At 35.2% G+C, this 24,776-nt stretch overlaps 1 protein-coding gene across 19 annotated transcripts in view; it reads right to left on the bottom strand.

Moving 5' to 3' along the window:
- The window catches only part of PPFIA2 (PTPRF interacting protein alpha 2), a 465,199-nt gene that overhangs the window by 140,397 nt on the left and 300,026 nt on the right, over window positions 1–24,776 (bottom strand). For all 19 annotated transcript variants that reach the window (XM_045845003.1, XM_045845002.1, XM_045844994.1 and 16 more), the window contains one exon: window positions 6,389–6,505. In XM_045845003.1, coding sequence (XP_045700959.1) covers window positions 6,389–6,505 — 117 coding nt within the window. The remainder of the gene's footprint in view (window positions 1–6,388; window positions 6,506–24,776) is intronic.

Raw genomic sequence — 24,776 nt, forward strand, 5'->3', positions numbered from 1 at the left:
TGAGATAACTTCAGGTACATAGGGATGAACCATGGAACAGCTTAATCTTGTCTTTTCTGACCCCTTCTCTAGCCACAGGTGTTCGGGCCACTTCAGCTATGTCTATCTAGGTCTATATTAGTATCTTCTCTTTCCCGGGAGGTATACCAACCCCTATCCAAAAAATTCATAGATCTCACTTTCTTATTTAGTTTCACTGCTTGGAAGTTGAATTAAAGAATAAAAGAGAGGGCGCCCTGGCTGGCATAGCTCAGCGGATTGATCCTGGGCTGCGAACCAAAGTGTCTCAAGTTCGATTCCCAGTCAGGGTACATGCCTGGGTTGCAGGCCATGGCCCCCAGCAACCGCACATTGATGTTTCTCTCTCTCTTTCTCCTTCCCTTCCCTCTCTAAAAATAAATAAACAAATTAAAAAAAGAATAAAAGAGAGGTATATACTTTATTATGTTATGAGAAATTAGATCACAATATCTATACATTAGATCAATGTATAGAACAAAATATCATTAGCGCTATTCAGATGTAAATAAATTCAAATGATAACTATCTCTGATACAGAGAAGGCATGGGCTTAATCAATAATGCATAAAATAAACTACACTTGACAAAGACAGAATTTTTATAAGAGCAGTTGTTGGCAGTAGTTGACATGTGGTAAGGAAAGAGTACAAATGTGGTTAATACACTGGAGGCATCCCTATGGACAATAGCTTTATGCTAGAACTTCGCAGAGGTCTTTAAAAGAATAGTGTCTTTAATTAATGATATTATTAGTGTTTTTAAAAATGCAACTGTGATATATTCTTAAGTCAAACATTTAAGTGTATAGCTAACATAATTTTATTACATAAGCCTGTAAAAGCCCTGGAGACCAGCTAAGGTCTGCCTGGTCAGAAAGCCTTGGCTTTCAGATACCTGGCTTATAAGAAAGGGTGGTGGTGTCAGTCATGGGTGTGTAATTTTCTTTGATTTCATGAATTCCTCACCTGGTGGAGAGAAGCACACAGGACTTATGCAAGACTTCATAAATTGTGGGCTCAGAACACAGGCCCTTCATGCCCAGGTTCAGGAGTCATATTCATAGTGATCAACAATTTTGAATGACACTGACTTGGACAATTGGCTCAGAATAAAAATTAACTATAGGAATTTGTGGGGAAAAAAATTAAAGAACAGGCAAAGGACTTAAACAGACACTTCTCCAAAGAGGATATACAGAGGGCCCAGAGACATATGAAAGGATGCTCAGCATCACTGGCAATCAGAGAGATACAAATTAGAACCATGATGAGATACCACTTAAAGAATTTTCTTAAAAAACATACTCTGGAATACAGTAAAATAATCAACTCTAGGAAACACATATGAAAGAATAAATGATTAGAAAAAATCATTTTCTGTTAGCATGGATTTTTAAACATCACCAAAACACCTAGAGAAATCATACTGGCATGAAGGAATATCAACACAAAATATTCTCTTTTCTGGAGGTTAAAAGACAAGGGTTCTGGTCCTGCTTTGGTCAAATAAGTCATTTAACCTTCCTAAGTCTCAATTTCATTACCTATAAAATTAAAAGAAAAATCTCTACATACTTTGAAATTCTGATATGTGAAAAAAATGACTAATCCACTAACTGTAATGCAAATGATTGTTTAAAAAGTATCTAATCAAGGTGCTTCCATGTTTAAAACACTACTTACTACATCTTCCCACTGCTCTGGGGATAAAATCGGACTCTCACCATAGCCTACACAAATGTAAACGATCTGGCCCCTCTCATAGTTGGGTCCTTCCCCTGCTGCTCTCTCCCTTGGCCAATAGGCTTCAGTTTCCTTGTCACCTTTCCTTCCAGACAATGTACCAAAGAAGCTCTTTCCTATCCTTGGTGCACCTTGGTACACTTAGTGTTTCCTTTGCCTCAGAAACTCTAAGCTGTCCTATGTGGTTGACTTCTTGTATCCTTTTAGGTCCCAGGTCAAACCCCGACTCCTAAAGAAGGCCCTCCCTTGCCATGTCTATCAATCGTTCTCCCACCTGCCTTGCACTACTCTTGATCACATCCACTCCTTTTAAATACAATTTTTCTTTCTTTCTTTTTTTCAAGTAATCCAAGTCATTGACTTTATTGATTGTCATAAAATATATGTAAAATAAAATGTAGTATTTTAAACATTTTAATTGTACAGTTTGATGGAATTAAATATATTCACATTATGGTCCATCTACCACCATTGGCCATCTCCAGAACTTTCTCAGCAACCCATACTGAAATCCTGTATCTAGACATTGACTTTTGAGTAACCAGTGTAACCAGACACTTTACAAAACACTCTTACTCAATAGCTTTACAGTAGATTTTTTGAGATATATACTTGCCTTTTGGCCCCCTTTACTCATTTATGTGGACCAGTTTATCGCCAGTGCCTTCATCTGTCTTGTTCATTACTCTGACCTAACCTAGAACAGGACCTATTTCCTGGCACCTTAAGAAGATCATCACTAAATACTTATTTTAAAATGATAAACATGAAAGTCCATATTAAGAAATATAACCACGCTATTTAATACTTGTAATCAATGTGCCAAGATTTTTCTCATGCATAGTCAGTGTTTCTATTCCTTGTAACAAAGCTGTAAGATAGGAGTATTTCCCTGTAACTGATGTTCAGGGAGGTTGAAGCCCAAGGTCATGCACTGCTAATAATCAGGAGAAATAGAATTTGCATAAAGGTCCACTGACTTCAAACAAGTCATTATTCCACACTGCCTCTCTGACGCTACCAATCAGAAATAATTTATCTCTTCTTTAATCTCTAGTATCATTTTGACTCCACGTTATCATTTTTTGCAATTATTAATTTGGGCATGTTTATTTCTCACTCCAGTTTTCTAGTGAATTTATTACAGGGACTATATCTTCTGAGTCTCCACCACCGTTTAACATTATATTTATTCACATGACTTAGTAAACATTTACAGCTGGAAAAAAATAATTGGAAGTGCATAATATATAAGTCAAGAGCATTATTATCTTTTACTGGAGTAGCATATTTATTGAAAAAAATTAGAAATGAACCATCTTCTAGAAAGTAACACAAAGTTATTGAGCTCAGTTCTGAATTCTTAGTGACATAAAATTTTGGATTCTGAAAATTTTTATTAACCTAGGAATATTTATGCTTTCCTAGAACAACGGATTCAATTTATGGCATACAGAAACATTTAAACTTGATTCAGTTCAGCTTATATTTTTTTCATGTTTTGTTTTTAAAATGCAACTTTTTTGTGCAACTTTTTCTATGCAACTTTTTATGCAACTTTATAATAATTATGCAACTTTTCTATGAGTAAAAAGGCCTGTTTTAGAGTGTGCTTTTATGAGACTATTTTTGTCAACTATTTTGTCAGCAGAGTTCTCAAGCCACTGATATAAAACATCTCCTGATGGCTAATAACCCACCCAGACCATGTAATTTAAGTGACTTGACTGCCGTAAACAAAGGGTAATCTATGTGACTGGGGTTCACGAATCACTTTCTGACAGCTCCACAGCACCTAACTATAGTGTGGTGTTTTTCCCTCCAGCAACCACTTTGCAATTTATACACTAATACGACAGTCATCCTACGCTGGTAACTTCCATCACATAGACACTCCCCAAAATAATGTGCTCTTTTTGTCTGTTTGAATATAGCTTTTAAGCAGTTCTCAATAAAATCAAAGTGTTAAGATTTAAATTACAATTCAGTGATACTTGTTATACTTGATATACTTTAAATAATCCTGTTATCGGGATGATTTTGAAAATATGTTTTATAATGTTATATGTGTGTGTTTGGGGAATATTTACATAAGGATGATAAAGTGCTAATTAGAATGCTATTTCGTATTTAATCAGGAAATGGCATCAGTCAGGAGATGAAATAGCTCTGGGGGCGTCTAATGCGCATCATGGTGATCATAGTTAAAAAGAACATGTCGTATGTTTGAGAATTGCTGAGAGTAGATCTTTAATGTCCTTATAGCCTTCCCCATACAAATGAGAATTATGTGAGGTGATGAGTGTGTTAATTAACCTTACTGTGGTAGTCATTTTATAATTTATCCATGCATCCAATTGTTACATTGTACTTCTTAAATTTACAATGTTTTCTATGTAAATTATATCACAATAAACTTGAAAAAATGTCAGGTAAAGAGTTGTGTTATAAATAAATCTTTTGAAGTACTTTTGTGAATCATCTCAGGTGTAATATGAGATGAAACACAATTTACTTTCTTTTAAATTTAAAATATATAAATATCTACATATACGCATGGTATATTTTAGGTTCAGTTTTAGGATAGGGGCATAATATGTTAAATAATATTAGCATATCATTATTCCAAAGCATTTGGAAATCATTCTTCCTATAATTATGGAAAGTTGAAATAAAGAATATCAATATTGTTTTCTTTTAAATATTCTATCAATATTTAAAAATCTGTAGTTGCATCCCTAAAAAAAAAGGGTGAGTAAGATAACAATGTTATGATTGTTCTTCAACTTTGGCTGGAATGCCTTCACCAAGAAATGGGAGGCAAAGAAAGTGAGTTAAAGACAAGTATTTTAGGCCACCAACTCTCTGTGAAGTCAGGACACAAACATCAATTATACACAGGTCCCTTGTCCTAATTCTGTAAACAGCTTCTGAAAATTAATCTGACATGAATTCTTACATTCTACAATGTCTGGATATTTACGATTTATTTTAAAGAAACGATATTTGAAAAAAAATTTGCATGAGTACTTGTCCTTCCTAGAAGTATTAGAAGAATTCTTTTGTATCAAATAGATTTTTTAGAAAATAAATAAGATCTGAAATTTTTATGCCTTTGAAAGCCATATTTCTTTAATTATAGTCTGGATGAGCATAAATATAACATTGTTGTAGAAAACAATATTTTGTAGACTTCTAACAAGAAAGACAGGATGACTGTAAAGTCCATTTCATACCAAATGAATGTGATTCTATAATGAAAATAAAATGGTAATAAAATGAAATGAAATGAAATAAATATAATATAAAATAAAATAAATGTAAAAGAAATAAATATAATGTTCATAAAATAAAATGGAACTGTAATAACAAATTCATGTTTGTTTTCTACACTGAGTTTCTTCTGCAAATGCCTTATTCTAAAGTGGCTGGTAGCTTATTTACTGAATTAATGTCAGTTTACTTATCTGAAAGAAATAATATTTATTTAGATTTGAATACAGCTCATGAAATTTGGAGGTCAGATTATATTTTGTTTTTAATACTTAAAGATTTCTATAAAATACATGGATAAAAGTTAGAATAATGAAGCCTTAAATAAAGAGCTGTTAGCCTCTTAGCCACCAGAATTGATGGTGGTCTCAGGAATTAGTCTGGTTCATTTGGCTTCCTTTGCTTTTTTACCTGAATTTGGAAACATAAGAAACCCCTCCATTTGTTTCAACTGGGTAAGAGAGAAAGTGCTCAATTTATTTTCTAGTAAAAGGTCTTGTGCTATTTGTTTTGTGGTTTCTTAATCTCTATGTTTTAAAACCTCTTGATATTTATGACACCAATTTATCTACCTGATTCATGTGATATTGGTAATTAAAGAGTTCAACCACCTGAAGGTAAAACTTGTTAAAGGCAAATATCCAGGAGAGTGTCTGAGCCTCTTGCACAGGATATGCACGTGACTCTGTAGTCTTTATCAGATTCCAGGCCTACCAGCAATGAGCCTTCTTCCTCTCCTGCTGAACAGGTGGCTCAGCAGAGAGAAGGGCTCAACAGACCACTGGTTTCCTTGGCTGTGTCTAAGCCCCAATGAAAGGAGAATCACTCCCTTACAAAAAAAAAAAAAAAGCAAAAATAGCATGACTTTAAATATTCTTTTATGTAATTTATCATTAACAGAAGCATTTCCAAAGCCTTCTCAAATAGAAAATACTAAGTCAAATATGAAATTATCAAAAATTTTTTATGTGATATCACAGATTATTTGACAATTCTATATAATACCACTTATAAATAAAAATTATTGGTCTTGTACTTTGAATAGTCCAGGCTATAAATTATTGATATATCTATTTCTATATGGATGCATTTAAACAGTGATATATATTCAATGAGTTATATAGTTGAATTATTTTATGAGAATCAAATTAACAGTAAGTAATGAGAAATTCAAATATCTAGATGCACAAATACAGATTTTTAAGAGGATCAAATTGAGAGCAATAAAAAAAGGAATCATTAACTTTGACAAATAAAAATATGTTTATTACATAGATTTCATATTTCATATGCTTATAAAATAATATAGCAAGTAAACATTTTCATGTAAGATCTTATCATAAGGGTCATACCTTTTCATGAACTTTCTGGCCAGGTTCCATCCCTTCAAGATTTTCTGATTCTGTGGATCCCTCACTTGATGCCATTTTTCTTTGTATATGAACATTTTGTTCACGCAAGGCAACAATCTGTAAAATAAAAGCACTATGCTTTTAAAATCTAAAGTAGAGCAATAAGTATAAAACTATTGAGTTTACTTGGTTGTGGTTAAGAACTACTGAATACAATCAGGAAATAAACATTAAATTTTAGACATAGTCATTTAAAAAATATTTTTTAAATTATGTTAGCTTTTTGAATAATATTTATAATGTTTATGGGAATGTGAAACTTGCTCTAAAATTTTTTCTAGCTGGAAATGTATCTAAACCAATAGCAATTTATGTGTTGTTAAATCAGAAATTACCTTAAAAATTAATTTATGAAATGTGATAAAATTTGCATTGGTCTACACTTTCAAAGTATGAAAGAAACATAAATAAAAAGATTGAAAGCAGAAGGCTAATTATTAGCACATTCATTTACCCTAAGAAATAGTGTATCTGCCATTTAAAAAACTAGAAAACATATAAAAGCTGGACATAAATAACTGTGGCACTATCATGAATACATATAATAAAATGGATCTCATTATTGTTATTTAAGTGGCCATTACCTTAGCACAGCTAGTCCAAATATAGTCGTTAATTTAAAAAAAATTCTCCAAAGGCTATTCATTCCTGCAAATAGCTAAATTTTAAAGACATAATACTTCCAAGTAAGCAAGATTCTCAGATAATTGTAGTTTAACTGATCTTGTTAACATACAGAGTGAAAAATAGCATTCTAGCATTTTAATGGTGTTTTAAAATACACAGTTGACCCTTGAACACCATGGATTTGAGCTGCATGAACCCTCTTATATGCATATTTTTGAATAAATGCTGTAAATATATTTACCTAATAACATTTTCTTTTATTTCCTTTTAAATTAAATTTTATTGATTATGCTGCTACAATTGTCCTAATTTTCCCACTTTGCCCTCCCCTCCCAACACCTCCCACTCCCTCAGGCAATCCCCACCCCTTTGCTCACATCCACAGGTCCTGAGTATAAGTTCTTTGGCTATTCCATTTCCTGTACTGTACTTTATATCCCCATGGCTATTCTATGACTACCTATTTGTATTTCTTAATCCCCTCACCTCTTCACACACTACCCCAAACCCCCCTTTCATTTGGCAACTGTTAAAACTCCCTCTGTATCCATGATTCTATTTCTGTTCTTCCCATTTGGTTAGTTTGTTTTTTACATTCAATTGTTGATATGTATGTGTTTATTACCATTTTATTGCTCAAAGTTTTGTCTTCTTTTTCTTAAATAAGTCCCTTTAACATTTCATATAATCATGGTTTGGAGATAATAACCTTCTTTATTTTTTTGTATTTTATTGGCTGGGAAGCTCTTTATCTGTCCTTCAATTCTAAATGATACCTTTGCTGGGGAGAGCAATCCTGGATATAGGTCCCCACTTCTCATCATTTGGAATATTTCTTGCCAGTCCCTTCTAGCCTGCAAAGTTTCTGCTGAGAAATCAGCTGAAAGTCTTATAAGAACTCCCCTGTAGGTAACTAACTGCTTTTCTTTTGCTGCTTTTAATTTTCTCTTTATCTGTACTCTTTGGAATTTTAATTATGATGCATCTTGGAGTGGACCTCTTTGCATCCATCATGTTTGGGACTCTCTGTGCTTCCTGGACTTGCATGTTTATTTCCTTTACCAAATTAGGGAAGTTTTATTTTATTATTTTTTCAAATAGATTTCCAATTTCTTGCTCTTTCTCTTCTCCTTATCATGCAAATATGAGAAAGCTTGAAGTTGTCCTAGAAGCTGCTTACATTATCCTGGGTTTTTTGGATTCTTTTTTCTTCTCGTTGTTCTGATTGCTTGTTTTCTGCTTCCTTATGTTCCAAATCATTGATTTGATTCTCAACTTCATCTACTCTACTGTTGATTTCCTGTAAATTGTTCTTTATTTTAGTTAGTGAATCCTTTATTTCTGTCTGGGTCTTTGTTATGCTGTTGAGGTTCCTGCTAGGTTCCTCAAGCATGCTTATAATCAGTTTTTTGAACTCTGCATCTGATAGATTTCTTAACATTCCTTTTGTTTAGTTGTTTTTCTGGAGTTTTGATCTTTCTTTCATATGAGTCATATTTCTTTGCTTCCTAATTTTGGCTGCCTTCTTGTGTTTGTTTCTATTTATTAGGTAAAGCTGCTATTCTTTCATATTTTGGTAGTGTTCCCTAATGTAGCATGTGCCCTGTAGGATCCAATGGCACAGCCTCCCCTATCATCTGAGCAGGGTACTTGAGGTGCGTTCTCCATGTGGGCTTTGTACACCCTCCTCTCATAGTTGAGCCTTGGTTGTGGTTGGCAGGTCTATGAAGGGATTTAACCATGCCAGTTAACTGAAAAGACTGGCTGTGACCACTGACCACAAACCTCCACCCTCCATGGAGGATTGGCTGTGCAGGGGCATGGTGCCGGTGTTCCAATGTGGCCTGTAGCTGTCCACTGGGTATGCAGGCTCTGGCATCTCCAAGGTGTTGCAGACTGAGGTTAGCCTCCATCTGTGTTTTGCCCAGGGCCACTCTTATGAGTTTTAAAGCAATCTTCAGATGGCTGTTAACTTGTGCTGGGCTTAGAGGTTCCAGGTGAGCCAAACTGTGATCTGAAGCTTGCTGCTGCTAGTACTGGACCTGCGGCCAAGTAGAGTTACAGGGGCTAGGGACCCATTGAGGCAGGTCCCTACTTGTTTTAGAGGATTTAGGAAGATGTGTACTCTGAGCTGAGACCAGCCATTCACGTGGCAAAGCCACTGATCACAACTTGTGCTGGCCTTTGGTCATGTAAGCAGAGCCTTAGGATTCCCCAAAGTGGAGCAAACCATGTGAGCCAGATTGAAGAAATCTTAGATTGGCCAGTGCCTATTGGCTCTGTGGCTCTATTGGATGAAAATTCAGAAAAGGAACCATGACCTCTGCCCAATTTTCTTGTTTGAGAAAGCTGTCCCCCAGCTTTTACCTTGATGCCAGACACTTCATCTCCTTCCCATAGGCCACCAGTGCTTTTCAAGCTGCTATCCCAGTGCTGGAGCTCAGATGGAGTGAGTCTGGGTAAGTCCATGTGCGAACTCTTTAAGAGGCACTGCTTGAGACTCCAGCAGTACTTTTTAACTGACTCAAACCCCATTTGTTTTTACAGCCAGAAGTTATGGGGACTTATTTTCCTGGCACTGAAATCCTGGGCTGGGTGGCCTAGTGTGGGGCTGGAACTCCTCGCTCCTTAGATATCCTTCCTGAAGTTTTATCCGCTACACATGGGTGTGGGACCATCCCATTCTGCATCTCCACATCTCTGAGTTCCCTACCAGTCTGAATGGATGTGGTTTCTTCAGTTCTATAGTTATCAGACTTCCATTCAACTTGATTTCTGACAGTTTTGAGTGATGGTTGTTCTGTGGTTTAGTTGTAATTTTGATATGGTTGTGCCAGGAGGCAAACTATATTAACTTACACCTCCATCTTGACTTGAAGTCAATAATATTTTCTTTTCTCTAGTTTACTTTACTGTAAGAATTCAGTATATGATCATATAACATATACAATATGTATTTATCAATTGTGTATGTTATTAGTAAGGCTTCTGGTCAAGAACAGGCTATTTGTAGTTAAGTGCTTGGGGAATCAAAAGTTATATGCTGACTTTTGACTGCACAGGTATTGACACCCCTAACCCTTGAGTATTCAAGGGTCAACTGTATTATCTACTCAGATTCTGACTCAGTACTGGTTCTGGGAGAAGTCAATGTCCACAGTATTTAATACACAAAACTAGTGAATCATATAACACTATTGTATTGAATTTATGAGACCAGTATGTCATACAAACCAATAATCATCAATAAACAAAAGACATCAGTTAGTTGCTTGTTTGTCTTGCTGCTTGCCACTGCTTCAGTGCCCAGATGGGCCACCATGGGTTCACAAGTTCAAGTGATCTTGCATATGAGCTCCAGCATTTGAACATATGGCATGCCATTTTGTAAGGACATATTACCACATAATGAATAACAATAATGTAAAAGCTCTTCTGTCTTATAGTACTGCAATCACCAAATAATTAGTTCCCTTTCTACTATTCTTGCCCATCTACACTCTATTATCCACAAGACATCCAGTTTCCTCTTTTAAACTTATGTTATATTGAGTCATTCCTCAGCTTTCTAAAGAAATTCAATGTCTTCACAACTTATTCAGCACACTTTGAAACATCTCTGCAAGGTCTGTACCACCCTACATGACCCCTTTGACCACAATAACCTCCCTTCTGTCCCCTAAACATAGCTCGCTCTTTCTTACCCGGAACTGAGAAACCTGATCTTCCTGCCTAAAACATTCTTCCCCAGCTCAGCTCAAGCTGACACAATCCCAGCTTTTCAAAACTCAGCTGAAATAGCACTTTTCAGAGAAAATGTGCCTTACTGTCAAACACTTATTATAATATACCCCTGTTTATATTTGTATGAGCTTCATCCATTAAAATATAATGTTTCATTCCTTATTTACTTACTCTGCTTGTTTATTTAGCTAACAGAAATACTAATAATAGTCAAGGGAAAATAATTTTCAAAGGAATACCTTATTGAAAGCATTTTCATATGAAGCAGCACATCATATTTTTCAGTAAAAATGTGTTGAGGTAAATAACAAATGGATATAGAAAAACAAAGAGTATAAACCTAACTCATTAGGAAACAACAAAAGATAAAGATTTAAAGTGCTTGGGAACTTCAGAGACATTCCTTTTTTGTTAGTACAGAAATGGATTAAACCAAAGGAAAAACAAAAGTAAAATAGTCCCTGCATATATCCTTTTTATATTACATTTTTAAACTTTGTCTTTTGCATAAAGCAATATTATGTTACCACCAATACATAATGAAATTTTATTATGATTTTTTAAAAATTTAAGTGTTGTATGCTAACATTCCACTAAGCTAACATCTATGATTTAATAGGTATGTTGAGACAAAGGTAACAGTGAATTTTTAAATTTTATGTATATTATTCCATTGTTTAATCTACTTAGAAGGGAGACCTTTTTAGAAAAAAATTAAACATGAAATTTTACTCCTAAATTAGAGATTAACTTCCAATTGTTTAGTAAGCCATATAAATGTCAAATATGTCCTAGTGTCTAAAATAAAGCAGGCCATCTATAAAGATGTACTGAATAAATCAGTAAAAGGATTACTTAATATTCTTAATAAAAATTTAAAATATCAAATTCATACAGAAAACACCAAATACAAACATATATTTAAAATTGACAAACATCAAGCTTTACAAAGTGTGTATATAACATTCAATTCTACCAAAGACAATATTTTCAACTAAAATATGGAAACTTTATATTTTTAAAATATCAAGCCCCTAAATTAGATTTTTGAAATAGGAGAATGAATGTATGTAGAATATTCTGTATTCTCTGTCACTCTAATATGATTTTATTCTATTCTATTTTTGCCCACCAGCAAATTATCCTGGGTAGTTATGAAAGCAAAGCATCAGCATCTGATTTAATTGTATGTGCTAGTAAGCTTGATTCTCCCTTTCACATTGGGGAAAGTGAGAACTTCTCCCCCAGGATGCCACTCTGGGGGTTGGGCCCTGCCTTCCATGAATTCAAAGGAGTAGTGAAGGTCACCTAGAAATCACTGGGGCTGAAGGTGGCACAAGCCTCTTTAGGAACTTCTCCCAACTAGCTTGTGCAGATAACACAGGAGATGGCTTGAGAACCAGCTTGCAATAGCAAGCAGAAGAAAAACAGCTGATTTTCTAAAACATTCTCTGGGCTCTCACTGAGGGGGGATGCTGTCCAAGTGAGGGCCTAGCAACTTGTCTAAAATGCCAAGGGAATCCTTGATGTCTTTCTGATATGTAGCATGAAGTGCCACAAATAGGATGACATGGCAGGTAGGTGGAATCACTTCTGGGTAGTCTCAATTTCTTACCCAGTTTGTTACATGACCACAAGGAAGTACTGGACATGCTCTATGTGACAAGCACTGTGCAAAGTCATTTTAAACTGCCAAGTAGGTCTTATGATCCACATTTAACAAGTGATTAATCAAGATAAGGAGTGTTTAATGAGAACTAAATGGAAATCAAATCTTTATGCTTTCTACTGTTACATTGTCTCTCATGGCTTAGCATTTGGGCTCTGTGAAGTCAGGGGAAGTTAATGGTGGTGAGGATGAGGAGGATGCATTTCCTTTCCAAGTACTGCTACCCTCCCACCTTGGAATCTTTATATTTTATTAGGGGATGGATCTCTTCCTGGAGAGATTCATGGATGGGCAAGCTGTGCATACATATTCAATCCATTAAAGTCTGATGGAACTATAGTCAAGAGAAAGCTCCAGTCACTTTAGCTGATTAATCATGAGTGTTTGTTGACATTTGTTTCTAAATGCCCATCATCCTTTCATCCCTTCATATTCCTTTTGGTAACAACACCTTATATTTTCATTGGGGAAATTCTTAATTTCCCTTTCCTACTCTAATCTGGGACAGCCCCAGAGCTGATGGCAACCTGGTAGGCACATGATCCAAGCCAGGGCAAGTAGCATATTTCTTGAGCTGTTTCTGGAAGAGGTATGAGGGGAGATTCTCCTATGGAAAATGAGCTGGTGGATATAATAAGGGTGCTCTTTGCCATCACTGTAGTTCTACCTCATGGAGAAAGCACCGTGATGAGGTAGAGCCCTGATGAATTGCTTCTGCTCCTAATTCTATCCTGATACTAGTCATTTCTTTTACTTCTTTTGTTGTTTCTTTATAGTCATGTTTTCTCCAAACCTTTGTTTTAATAGTATTTTTAATTACAGTTTATGGTCAATATTATTTTGTATTAGTTTTGGGTATACAGCATAGTGGTTAGATAATCATATCCTTTACAAAGTGTCCCCCTGATATTTCCAGTACCCACCCACATCATACATAATTATTACAATAGTGTTGACTATAGTCATCTCTACCTCTAGCACTTCAGTAATGTAAGCCAAAAATGTCCCTTTTGTGCTCAAACTAGTTTGGATTAGTTTTCTGTCATTTGCAACTAAAAGTGCCCTTGCAAATATAGCTGGAAACATGGAAGACAACACAGCACTGTAATAGCTAAGTGGAGATTTTAGAAAATGACTAAGAATTTACATTAGAGACACAATGGGAGAACGTTTTGCAGGTAGGTAGAAGAGCATTGCTCTTTGTGTTCCTATGGTTACAGGTTGTTTACTATTTCTGTGCAAAAAGTATTTGGAGGAAGATGGAAGTATGACAGGAAACTAAAAACCAAAAACCAAAACAAACAAACAAAAAATCCTTAAAACAGTTCAGTTAAAGCTCTGGCCTCTGTGTACATCCACCTTGCTGGAGTTTGGCTTTGCCTTGACCGTTGTTTGTGTTTCCTGATTGCTCATTAAGCTTCTGAAAGCCTGACCCACCACTTGGACACACTTTCAAATGCATTATATTTACCAGCCAATCTTCCAAGTTTGTTTCTTGCTTTTGCTTCTTCCAGGTCATTTTTGGTTCTTATCAATATCTGACAAGCTCTGACCCCATAAAATTGACCTCAGATGGTCTTTCCAGTATGGAAAATTCACCAGCTTTCATTCCTTTTTCTACTAAACTTGCTTCCAACATACCCTCTCCTGTCCCCTTGCTTCTGAGCAACTGTTTTCCCTGCTATCCTGGAGAGATTCATCAGTTTCACAAATATTCACTGAGCACAGGCATTAGGGAAATACAGATGGAGGGAAGAGAAGAAGTTCTTGCCCTAAAAAAACTTTAATTCTTATTGGAGGGCAGAAGCTATGCACAAAAATAAGTAGCATACAGTATTAAATGGTAATAATAGCAAAATGTAAATGAAAGAAAAAGAGAGATGCAGGGAGGTACAGTTAATTAGGAATTAGGTGCTTTCTTTGTTTATACCTGAAGACAAGACAAAGAAAGCAACATGAATATCTGAAAGAAGAACTTTGAAGGAAGAGGATTGGGAGGATATAAATCCTTATTGAAAAGAGAGTTTAAGAATGATGAAAATGTTTCAGTAAGTTCTTCAAATGATGTAAAATGTCCTCTTTAAAAGAAAGCTAAAATGTCAGTGAAAATTGATGCCTTGGAAACTTGAAGTGTCAGGAAATATTCAGAAATGTAATTCTTAGGAGAAATGTAATTTTGGACAAAATAAGAGTCTATTCAATATCTTTATATTCCCAAATTTGAGAATGTGTATAAGTCCATTTATTGAACAAATACTTATTAATCACCGGTCTAAGTATCAGACATCACGGGAAAAATGCAGATAAAGCAATGAGATTGCATTCTAGCAAAGGAATAAAAAAGAAAGAGAAGGAAGAGGTAAGATAATAACAGAATAGCAGTGATTTTAAGGTCTTAAATGCACTTGAAACTGTGTTAAGCACATTATATAAATTTGCATCTCTACAACTGTTTATTTGTACTATGTTTTCTAACCAATTTTGAGTCTTCAAAGCAGACCTTGAGATAAGTAATAATGCACATGGTCTCTATTTATCCTTAAATGATTTTGAAAGGCCTAGGCTGAGTCCTGGCGCTTTTAGATGTAACTGGTTGTATGACCTTGCACTAGTTACTTAACCTCAAGTTCATGTTCCTCTGCTATAAAATGAGGGATAATAATGTCTACTTTTTGGTGTTTGTACTGTAAAGTACTTAGCCAAATATGATGTACATTAAATATTCATTACATAATGACAATAACAAAAATCTCCATTCACCTCTTTAACTTTATTTCCATATTCACACTTTTTGTTCTAGCTTATTAAAAGGATTACAGTCACATACAGACACAATGCCATCTTGGATGAGTTTTTATTCACTTGGGATGCCCTTTGTGAGATGATAAAAAAATACACATATTGGTCTCTGCTTCCCATGTTTTGCATAAAGTTGCTAAAACCCTTTAAATTCCTAAATTATAAGAGCACTAGGAGCATCTTTTGTCCTTTTGAGGTGACTCTGGGTGGGCTCTTGGGTGGGGGCTGGTCACCACAAGAAACAAGCTATGCTTGGAAGCTTGGAATTTTCTGTCCATCCTCCATTCTCCAGAGAGGGGAGAAGGAGTAGAAATGGAGTTGATTGATCATGCTTATATGATGGAGTCTCCATAAAAATCCCAAAGTACAGCTGTCAGGGAACTTGCAGGTTGGTGATTACATCCATGTTTAGGGAAGGTGATGCACTCCAATTTCACAGGGACAGAAGTTCTTGCACTTGGGATGCTTCTAGATATTACCCTGTATATCCCTCTTCATCTGGTTGTTCATGTGCATCCTTTATCATATTCTTTAATAAACTTGTAAACATAGGTTGCAACTGTCTTGCTGTCTTCTGTGAGCCCCTCTAACATATTCATCAAACCCATGAAGGAGGTTATGGGAGCCTCTGATTTAAAGCTGATCAATCAGAAAGAATCACAGGTGACAAGCTGGACTTGCCATTGGCACATGACATGCAGCGGGAAGAATTTGTGTGACTGAGCCTTCCACTGTGGGATCTGATGCTATCTCCAAGAGGATAGGGTCAGGATTGAATCACATTGTAGCACACCCAGTTGTTGTATCAGTGAATTGCTTGGTGGAGGAAAACTCACACATAGCTGGTATCAGAAGTATTGTGAATACAGTAGTAGTAGGAGAGTAAAGGAGAAACACAGTGGGTAGACTGGGGTTTTGCTCTATATATATAGAGCTTTCAGCTGCCTTTTAGCCATCTTTTAGGTCTTAGCATATATATAACTCACTTGGGAATGGGTTCTGGGACCATCCTACCTTCCAGAGACTTAAGTTATGTAATTCCTTAGAATTCTCCAAGACTCTATGCCAAACAATTCAATACTCTTTATTGCAATTGGCTGTTATTTTTCTGATCACCCATTTTGACACTGAGTACCTTGAGGCCAGAAGCTGTATCTGATTATTTATTCCCTCTTCCTAGGATACTGGCTGATAAGTAGGAGGCACTCTAGAAATATTATAAACTGTTGAATGAAAACAGAATCTCTGAATGAAAAAGACTTGTAGGGAGTTGTATAGAAATTAGAAAAATGCTAAAAAATTTATACATGGAGAGTAAAATTAGTCATCCATGTAGAAGACCATATATACTTGAAATATTTCCTAATGTTCATATTAGATGATTCAAGGTTAAAAGGGAGCTCTGAACATGGAGAAGTTCACCAGAGAAATAAGGAAGAAAAGAACATAGCCTTGTAGGATCATGGAAGAACAGATTAATGAAAGTCAGCAAGAGATATGATGTGAACATAAAGCAGTAGGCAAATTTATTATGTCTTAAAATCTTACAAAATATTTAGAAGTATATCATAGCCTGGGTAATGTGTTTCAGGTGCATTGAACTATATTCTGTGTTTATACACTTTAGATTTAAAATAAATTGACAATAGATGTAAAAATTGAATTCCAAGGCTATTTAGGAATTCATTTCTGTTAACATAATTTTTAAAGTGAGAAAAGCAGTGTAAATTAATTTAGTTTTTACTTGTATTTTTCCTCTTTTTCGTTTTTGAAAATATTAATGTACAGGACATTTCATGAAGTTAATTGAAATAGAAAGACAAGAGAAAAAAGTTTAGAAAAGAAATTTGTAATTAAGAACTAATGGCAATAATAATACCTGTTATATATTGACCATATGTGGTATGCCACATACATGCAAAGCAATTTATACTCATTGTCTCACTTAATCCTCCCAATCACCTCTAAAATTGGATATTATTATATTCCCCAAATAAGGATAGAGGGAATAAGTAATATACTTGAGGTCATAAGAAAAAGAACTTAATGAGACAGATTTCTAAACCAGTTCTGGTACTTTCAAAATTTATGTTTTTAAGCATTACACTATAATACTATTTAAAAATTAATAAACTAAGTCAAAGGATACACAATCCAAATATTTATCTAGGTCAAGACTACAGTTTTGTGGTCTGTTAGCAGGCAAATTCACTTGCCCTGATTTGGCAAAACAATTTAGAAACAGAAAATGCCTTCAATTATTTTTAGGAATAAAATCATCCTGTTTACATTATCCATCATTTTCATTTATAATTCTTATGTGGCACAGGCATTTCAATTTACCTTAAAATTTTCCCAGCTGCTTTTAAAAATAAATCATGTCTAGCCCTCATGCTAATTCTCCAGGGATCTTCATTCTTAGATCTTCAAATTCATATTTGCCTTCACCTATTTAACAGTGACTTCCAGACAGTGCCCACATCTAATTAACAAAGATTCTTTCCATCTATTTTTACCTCAAGCTCAATTAACAATTCCAAGAGTGAGACTTACAGAAGTCTCACTTCACCAGCACATAACTTGCTTCTGCATGCATACTAAGTTTCATTTTGCTGAGTACCGTGCTTAGGTTACACTGAGGTGGCAATTGGGGGGAGTGGACACTAGTAGAACAGTAGCGATTTACAATTTCCACTTAAGTAACTCGTCAGCCACACTAGTTTGGATTTGTGTTGTTACATATTAATTAGGAAACTATAAAACTTGAGACACTTATTCAAACAAAATTACCCCAAGGCAGTAGCTATCTCACTTTCCAGTTCTGGCTTTTGGACATAAGGTGTATAAGCATCATGGCAGCATATTAAAACCAGTGTAAGACAACTTCAGGTAGTCCACCTATTGCAGTTTGATCGGCTCACATGTGACCTTCTCCTGCAGTGCTTTCCCGTGATCACGGATAGACTTTGAAAACTTGTGACACTGAGCTGAGCCAATGAATGATCAAATTGTTTTGAGGTGAGAATTAGAGGTTTGCATTATAAGAATTTGTCTGTTGTCAAATTTTAAAAAATAGTTATTTAACTAATGATTTAATGAATGAATAAACCCATTTAGCCTGATGAATGACCAAATAGCTTGGAGGTGGGAAACACAGATTCACTTACTGCTTTTTTAAGAATTCTTATCACTACACCAACTCTATTCTGCAAATAAATATTTACTGGAAGAATCAGTAAACATACTACTGACCTTTATTTTTAACCTCCTCCTTTTGTGTGACCACCTTTCCCAATTTTCATTAGATGAACTGACTGGGTGCTAAGCTTTAAAAGCACCAGTAATTTTCTGGTGACCCTTTCATGGAAAATGCAGTGAATTAATAATAGTACATGAATTGTGACTAATTCCAAATTTTGCATCAGAACCAATTTTGCATCAGAACCAATTTTGTATCAGAACCAATTTAAGCTACAGGTAAATAATTTGCTGTCTGTGCTTCTGAACTTTCTCCAGACTGGTATCCCCTTCCTTCGTGAAAAAGGTTGTGTTAGGCCATTCCACTTTTATGAAAGGCCTGCATTAATATCGTAACAGCATTTTTCATACCTAAAAGCATAAGGATACCTTGTCTTACCATGGAATCTAAGCTAACTGACTTTTTAATGGTGAAAACAATCCTTCAAAAATAATATTAAAGATTTTTAAAGACTCTTCTTAAAATTATAACTACCATTCACAACTGTTATTTTTAGTTTTAAATTTAGGACAATAATTGCAATAACAATAAAATCTCAAATGTGCAAATGCTTTCTTAGGAATGTTTGTTTTTCAGTAAATATTTGTGATATACATTTTCAACATTATACTATTAAATAATAGTAATTTCAACAGTAACTATATTTTTAACCATAGCAATTGATATGTAATTCTAATATAAATTACAACTCTCTATCAAACTCTTTTCTGTTCATCTAATTGGTATTTTGGTAATTATATTTTTTATATTCAGTTATTTCATTTATTTCCCTTATTTAAATAGCTCCTTCACATTTAAAATGATAAAAAAAAACTTAAATTGGACAGACAAATTAGGTGGATATTGTTAAGGCATAGGACTGCTCTTACAGTAGGTTAGCAGGTAAGAGTGGCCTAATTGGAAGAATAGTAATAGAAATGACAAAGAGCATTGTTAATGTGGTGAAATACAAGAATTAACCCAGAGAACAAAAGCAAAAATAAACCTTAAATAATTTTCGAAAAGTACCAGAAATAGGAAAATGCATTCTGGACAAATTATATTTATAACATAATATAAATATAATTTATTTTCACTGCAAGAAAACAAGACTCGATTTAAAATGTAAATAAGCAAATAAATAAATGAAGGGAGGAAAATGTTCATTGTAAAACAATGACACTGAGAAATGCAGCACAAAGTGTAAAACAGCTGCAATAATTCAGTGTTGAGTGCTGAGAAAGTTGGCAGTAATTTAGTTGAAAGTCTTGAATTTTGGCTTAAAAAATACACTAAAATTTCCTTCACCCAGGAAGATGTCATAGCTAAAAACTTTCCTCTCCCTGAAGAAGACAGAAGAATCTTATTTTAAAAATAACTTGGTGTCTGTTAAATTAATTAAATAGGTCTTCAGACTGAGATAGTTCTAATGTCAGGGTCAAACCCAAATCTTAAACCTAAATGCCTCAAGTTTACAAAAATCAAACAGCTAAGAACAAGCAATCACAAATGGCCAACTAGGATTTAAGCTACAGGTAAATAATTTGCTGTCTGTGCTTCTGAACTTTCTCCAGACTGGTAATCCCTTCCTTTGTGAAAAAGGTTGTGTTAGGCCATTCCACTTTTATGAAAGACCTGCATTAATATCGTAACAGCATTTTTCATAAAAGTGAAAATCCTCTTGGTACTTCTTTTGGTTAGCACAAACAGGTACTACTGTAGGTCTTTCCTAAAAATAAAGTGGCATAAGGTAAATAATTAAAAAGTGTGAAAACTCTTTGCTTTCTATCATTTGGCTTAGAAAATGTTCTGTAGGAATGCTCTACTTCTGGGTAGTAGGGAAACCTGTGAAAATCCCCAGCTCTTATCATGGAGGGGTAGTCAGGACCGCTTCTGGTTTGACTCCACTGGATGCAAACCCATTTTTGTTCAAATATACTCAAACATTTTAATATGCTTCCATTTATTTTTTAACATGTCTCACAGTAAAAAAAAAAAATAGGACTTCTGAAAGGCATTGATTAATATGAATGACATCTTGAAATAGAATAGTCTTCCTTCATGATACTCCCTACAATCACTCCCACTAGACCCCTAACCCTCTAATTTGCTTTGGCCTTCACCTAAGGGCAGAACAATCAGCTGCAGTACTTATCTTGCCTCCTTCAAAAAAAAAAGAGCCCAAGTTATGCCAAAGAGAGAGTCACAATAGCCCAATGGGTCCAGAAATGATCAATTCAAAATGAGTTCTTCTCTCCAAGTGTCTCAATAAATGTTTTTTTTTAACGAAATAGGTTAAGACATGAAAAGAAGTTTCTACTTTAGTTACTTTATGTGTACTGAGAAGTATTAAAATGCTTTGAGTAAGTACAGATTATTAAATTAATAAAGGTAAATCTATATAATACTAATCATGTCTTTATCATCTGTTTATTCAGATGTGATTCACCCACTGTCAGGAATTTTGGGATGTTTTAGAATAAAAATTCTACTTCAATAATTCAAACATGCTATATTTCCATTGATAAATATTTTATTTAAAATATGTTATATTAAAATTAATCTCTTGGTTTCTGCTTAGCTTCTGACATCAGGCAAGAGATTTGGTCGGTGCAGGGGACTGAGGTGAGTGGGGAGCGGAGAGCTGATGCTCGATGGGGGTGAGGTTTCAGATCTGCAAGCTGAGTAAACCCTAGAGACCTGCTGTGCAGCGTCACGCCCAGTTAACAACAGGGTATTGTACACTTCAAATATGTTAAGAGGATAAATATCATATTAAGTACTCTTACCATGAAAAGAAAAAAGAAACAAAAGAAAAAAAGAAAAACAAAGAGAACATGACACTTTTGGAGGTGATGAATATGTTTAGTACTTTGTGGTGATGGTATAATCAATGTATGCATATGCCCAAACTCACCAAAATGTACATATTACATATGTGTAATTTTATATATCAATTATATCTCAATATACTTAAAAAAGAGATGGCCAAAAAACATATAAAAATAATGACTAAAATTAATCTCTTTGAAGACAGGCTACATTCCCCTTTCAGCACTATGAGATTTGACCTCCTCAGCTAGGCGTGGCTAACACTCTATGTATATACTTCAGTTTTTTCCTGGCTTTCTTTTTTCCTTTCCAGTCAGGACTGAGCGACAAAATTATAGGCTGTGTCTTGGAACAATTCTTTTTAGCTCTGTGTGTTAAAGGAAAGAGTCTTAAGGGGGAAAAAAAGCATTTCAAAGTACTTGAAATGTACTTGAGAAAGTGTAGAAGGCAGAAACAATATCCGTTAGTCATTCTTGTATATAAAAAAGCAAGCCAAGGCAATAAAAAGGATTTATCTATTTAGTTCCTTTCTTAGAAATAACAACAACTACAACAACAATGACAAACTCTGAACCTATTATTCTGAACAATTCCTTTAAAAGTAATCCATTTCCTTGTGTTTTAATGGTATTAGTGGTGTGTTGTATTCTTTTGCATGAATTTCAGTTTTATTTTTATGAGGTCTTTAAATGTGTACATATTATAAATTTGCAGAATGGGGAGGAACTAGAAATTACATGGTCTTTATACATTATTTATGGGTAAAGAAAAGTTCACAGAGAATGAATGAATGATAAACCTCTTCCTGTCCCCAACCAACTGCCACCTCCTCTGCCCCCTGCAGGGTGCACACTCCACCTCTCAGATTTCAGTTCACACATCTTTAAAAAGAGTTAGGATCATGGCTAAAAAGATTAACATTAACATCAATAACAATACTATTTACTAAAAGATACTCTCTGCCAAGCACATTTTTAAGCACTGGGCATGTGTTAATTCATTTAAACCTGACAACAACCTTATAAGGTAAGTAATATTACTATAATTGAGCTAATTGAGGCAAGGAGGACGTCAGAAAATTGCCTGCAGTCACAGAGGTTGTAAATGGCAGAACCACTCAGAGAGAAATCACACTCTCCCAACTGGAGATTACAGCTGTGGTTTGCTATGTGTCCAGTCCTTTCCTTCCCTGCCCTCCACCTTCCCTTCTCAGCCAAGGTAGACTTTACACACAGCATTCAATTATCTATGCCACATAGAATGAAGGTTTCAGACCTGCCACTTTCCCTCACTTGTCCCATTAACTTCTAGCTATTCCTTACTATCTACTTTCCATAGAAAATTTCATATTCTTTTGCTCCTTACTTCTGTCGTGATACTTACCTCACTGCTTTGTAATCTCCAGTTTATGGAGTTATATGCTCTATGTTCATGTTTTATTTAGGTCACAGTTATTATTAGTGGTTGAAAGTCACTTGCATTAAAATTATTATTTGTTATAAATGTGGAAATCATTTTAATGAATCTGAAATTTAATATACTTCCAGGTGACCTTTATGGACCATTTAACCTGGGGACTAGTGCACATGAATTCTCCAAGTGCAGTTTTTCTCTTGTCCCTATATTGGAGGTAGAGGTGTTAGGTAGGATAGATAGCAAACCAAGTCAGGGATGGGGAAGGAGACATATTTCACTCACTAACTCAGCAGTCCTGAACCTGATCCGATAATATTGCCAGGTGTTCCATCATCACCAGAAAAACCATGCTAGCATGGGGGGAGGGCAGGCCTTGAAGTTCTATGCATTATCTCCACTACCTGGGGAAGAAAGCCTTTGAAACTGTCCTTTCACCTCAAGGCCTGAAATGCAAGAAAGGGCCCATAGTGCCCAAAGGAAGAAGCCCATTAACACCTTTGGGTATTCACACCATCCCTCCACCCCCAGCGGGCACCACTTTTACCCTTCAATCAATAAGTAACTTCTTCACCCACATTCTGCCAACTATGTAAGTCCTCGGAACAAAGGACTCTCACTCTGGCTCTCTGGCCACCCAGTCCCTGGCTTCTTTGGCTCTTGCCACCTCTGCCCTTGCCACGCTTGCTCTTGCCTTTCTCTCCCACCTCAGCAAGATTTGTTCTCTTTCATGAGAACATATTACCAAAAAACCCTGCTTGCGTGCTAATAGGTTTGTTGCTTTGTAATTCTTTACTGCATCAGTCAGAAGAATCGAGTTTCTTCTTATCATGTAACAGAGGCAGCAGCCCAGTGAGCTGCTGAAGGTCGTGTGACAGGCTGAGACTCTAGGACATAACCCAAGTGGTCACCTAGTGCAGGGGTGATGCGGCTGCCTATTTTTGTCAGGCCTGTGCAAGCTAAAAATGATTGTACATTACTGGATGCTTAAAAATAATTGAAAAAAGGAGAATACTTTGTGACAAATAAAAATTGTAAGAAGTTTAATTCCCGGTCTCCATAAATTTATTTTTATTGGAAAATGGCCAAGCTCATTTCTTTACATAACTGTCTATGATTGCTTTTGCTCTATAATGACGGAGCAGCTGTGACAGAGACCTAATGGCCACTGAGCCTAAAATATTTATTTGATTGCCCTTTGGAGAAAAGTTTGCTGATCCCCAGTGTAATAGTTCATGTTCATCTCAAAAACAAACAAACAAACAAAACTTGTTCAAAGGGATCCAGTGAAAGTCAGAACTCTAACTCTATTTCCTGAATTTTAGATTTTGCTCTCTATTCTCAATGTTTGCTCTCAATGTTTGAACACATTGTTTGTAATTTCATTTAAATCAATAGGAACATAAGATAACTAATCCCTGGAAATGCAATACTTGACAGAGTGAACACATTTTTTTCATATACAATATGATATACTTGCATCTAAATAGGAATATTTTAGATGACATGATGATATTGATTAATAATATTACAAAAGTAAGAACTAAGAGAATACAGAAAAAAACTTTCATTTTTAAATAAGTGTGGATCAAATTTGTAATACTCTATCCATAGGTGTGTAATTCATTTCACAAAATGTATCACTACCTAAAATTATTTTTAAGTTTATGTTTCTAATATAAACTCTTTGAGGGCTGGGGTTGCTGTTACACCCTCAAGGCCCCAAACAGTGCTTGGCACCTGCCTAGCAGGTAACACAGGGCACTGATGGAGAGCATGAACTACAAAGAAGAATGCTGGCTCCACACTTTTTGACACTGGACTTGCTTTCCCTCTCTGTGCCTCAGTTTCCTTCCTCTCACTCCCCCTCTATAAATGATGGCAGTTGCAATACCAATCTCAGAGGTTGCTAACATGGAGGTAAAATGAGTTAAAATACATGAAACACTTAGAAGAGGCCTCTTATGCTTTAGATACTTTATTAATTATTAATGTTTTGATAAATG

This window comes from Phyllostomus hastatus, unplaced genomic scaffold, assembly GCF_019186645.2.
Source record: "Phyllostomus hastatus isolate PE091 unplaced genomic scaffold, TTU_PhHast_1.1 phas_contig_432, whole genome shotgun sequence".
Taxonomy (NCBI): Eukaryota; Metazoa; Chordata; class Mammalia; order Chiroptera; family Phyllostomidae; genus Phyllostomus; species Phyllostomus hastatus.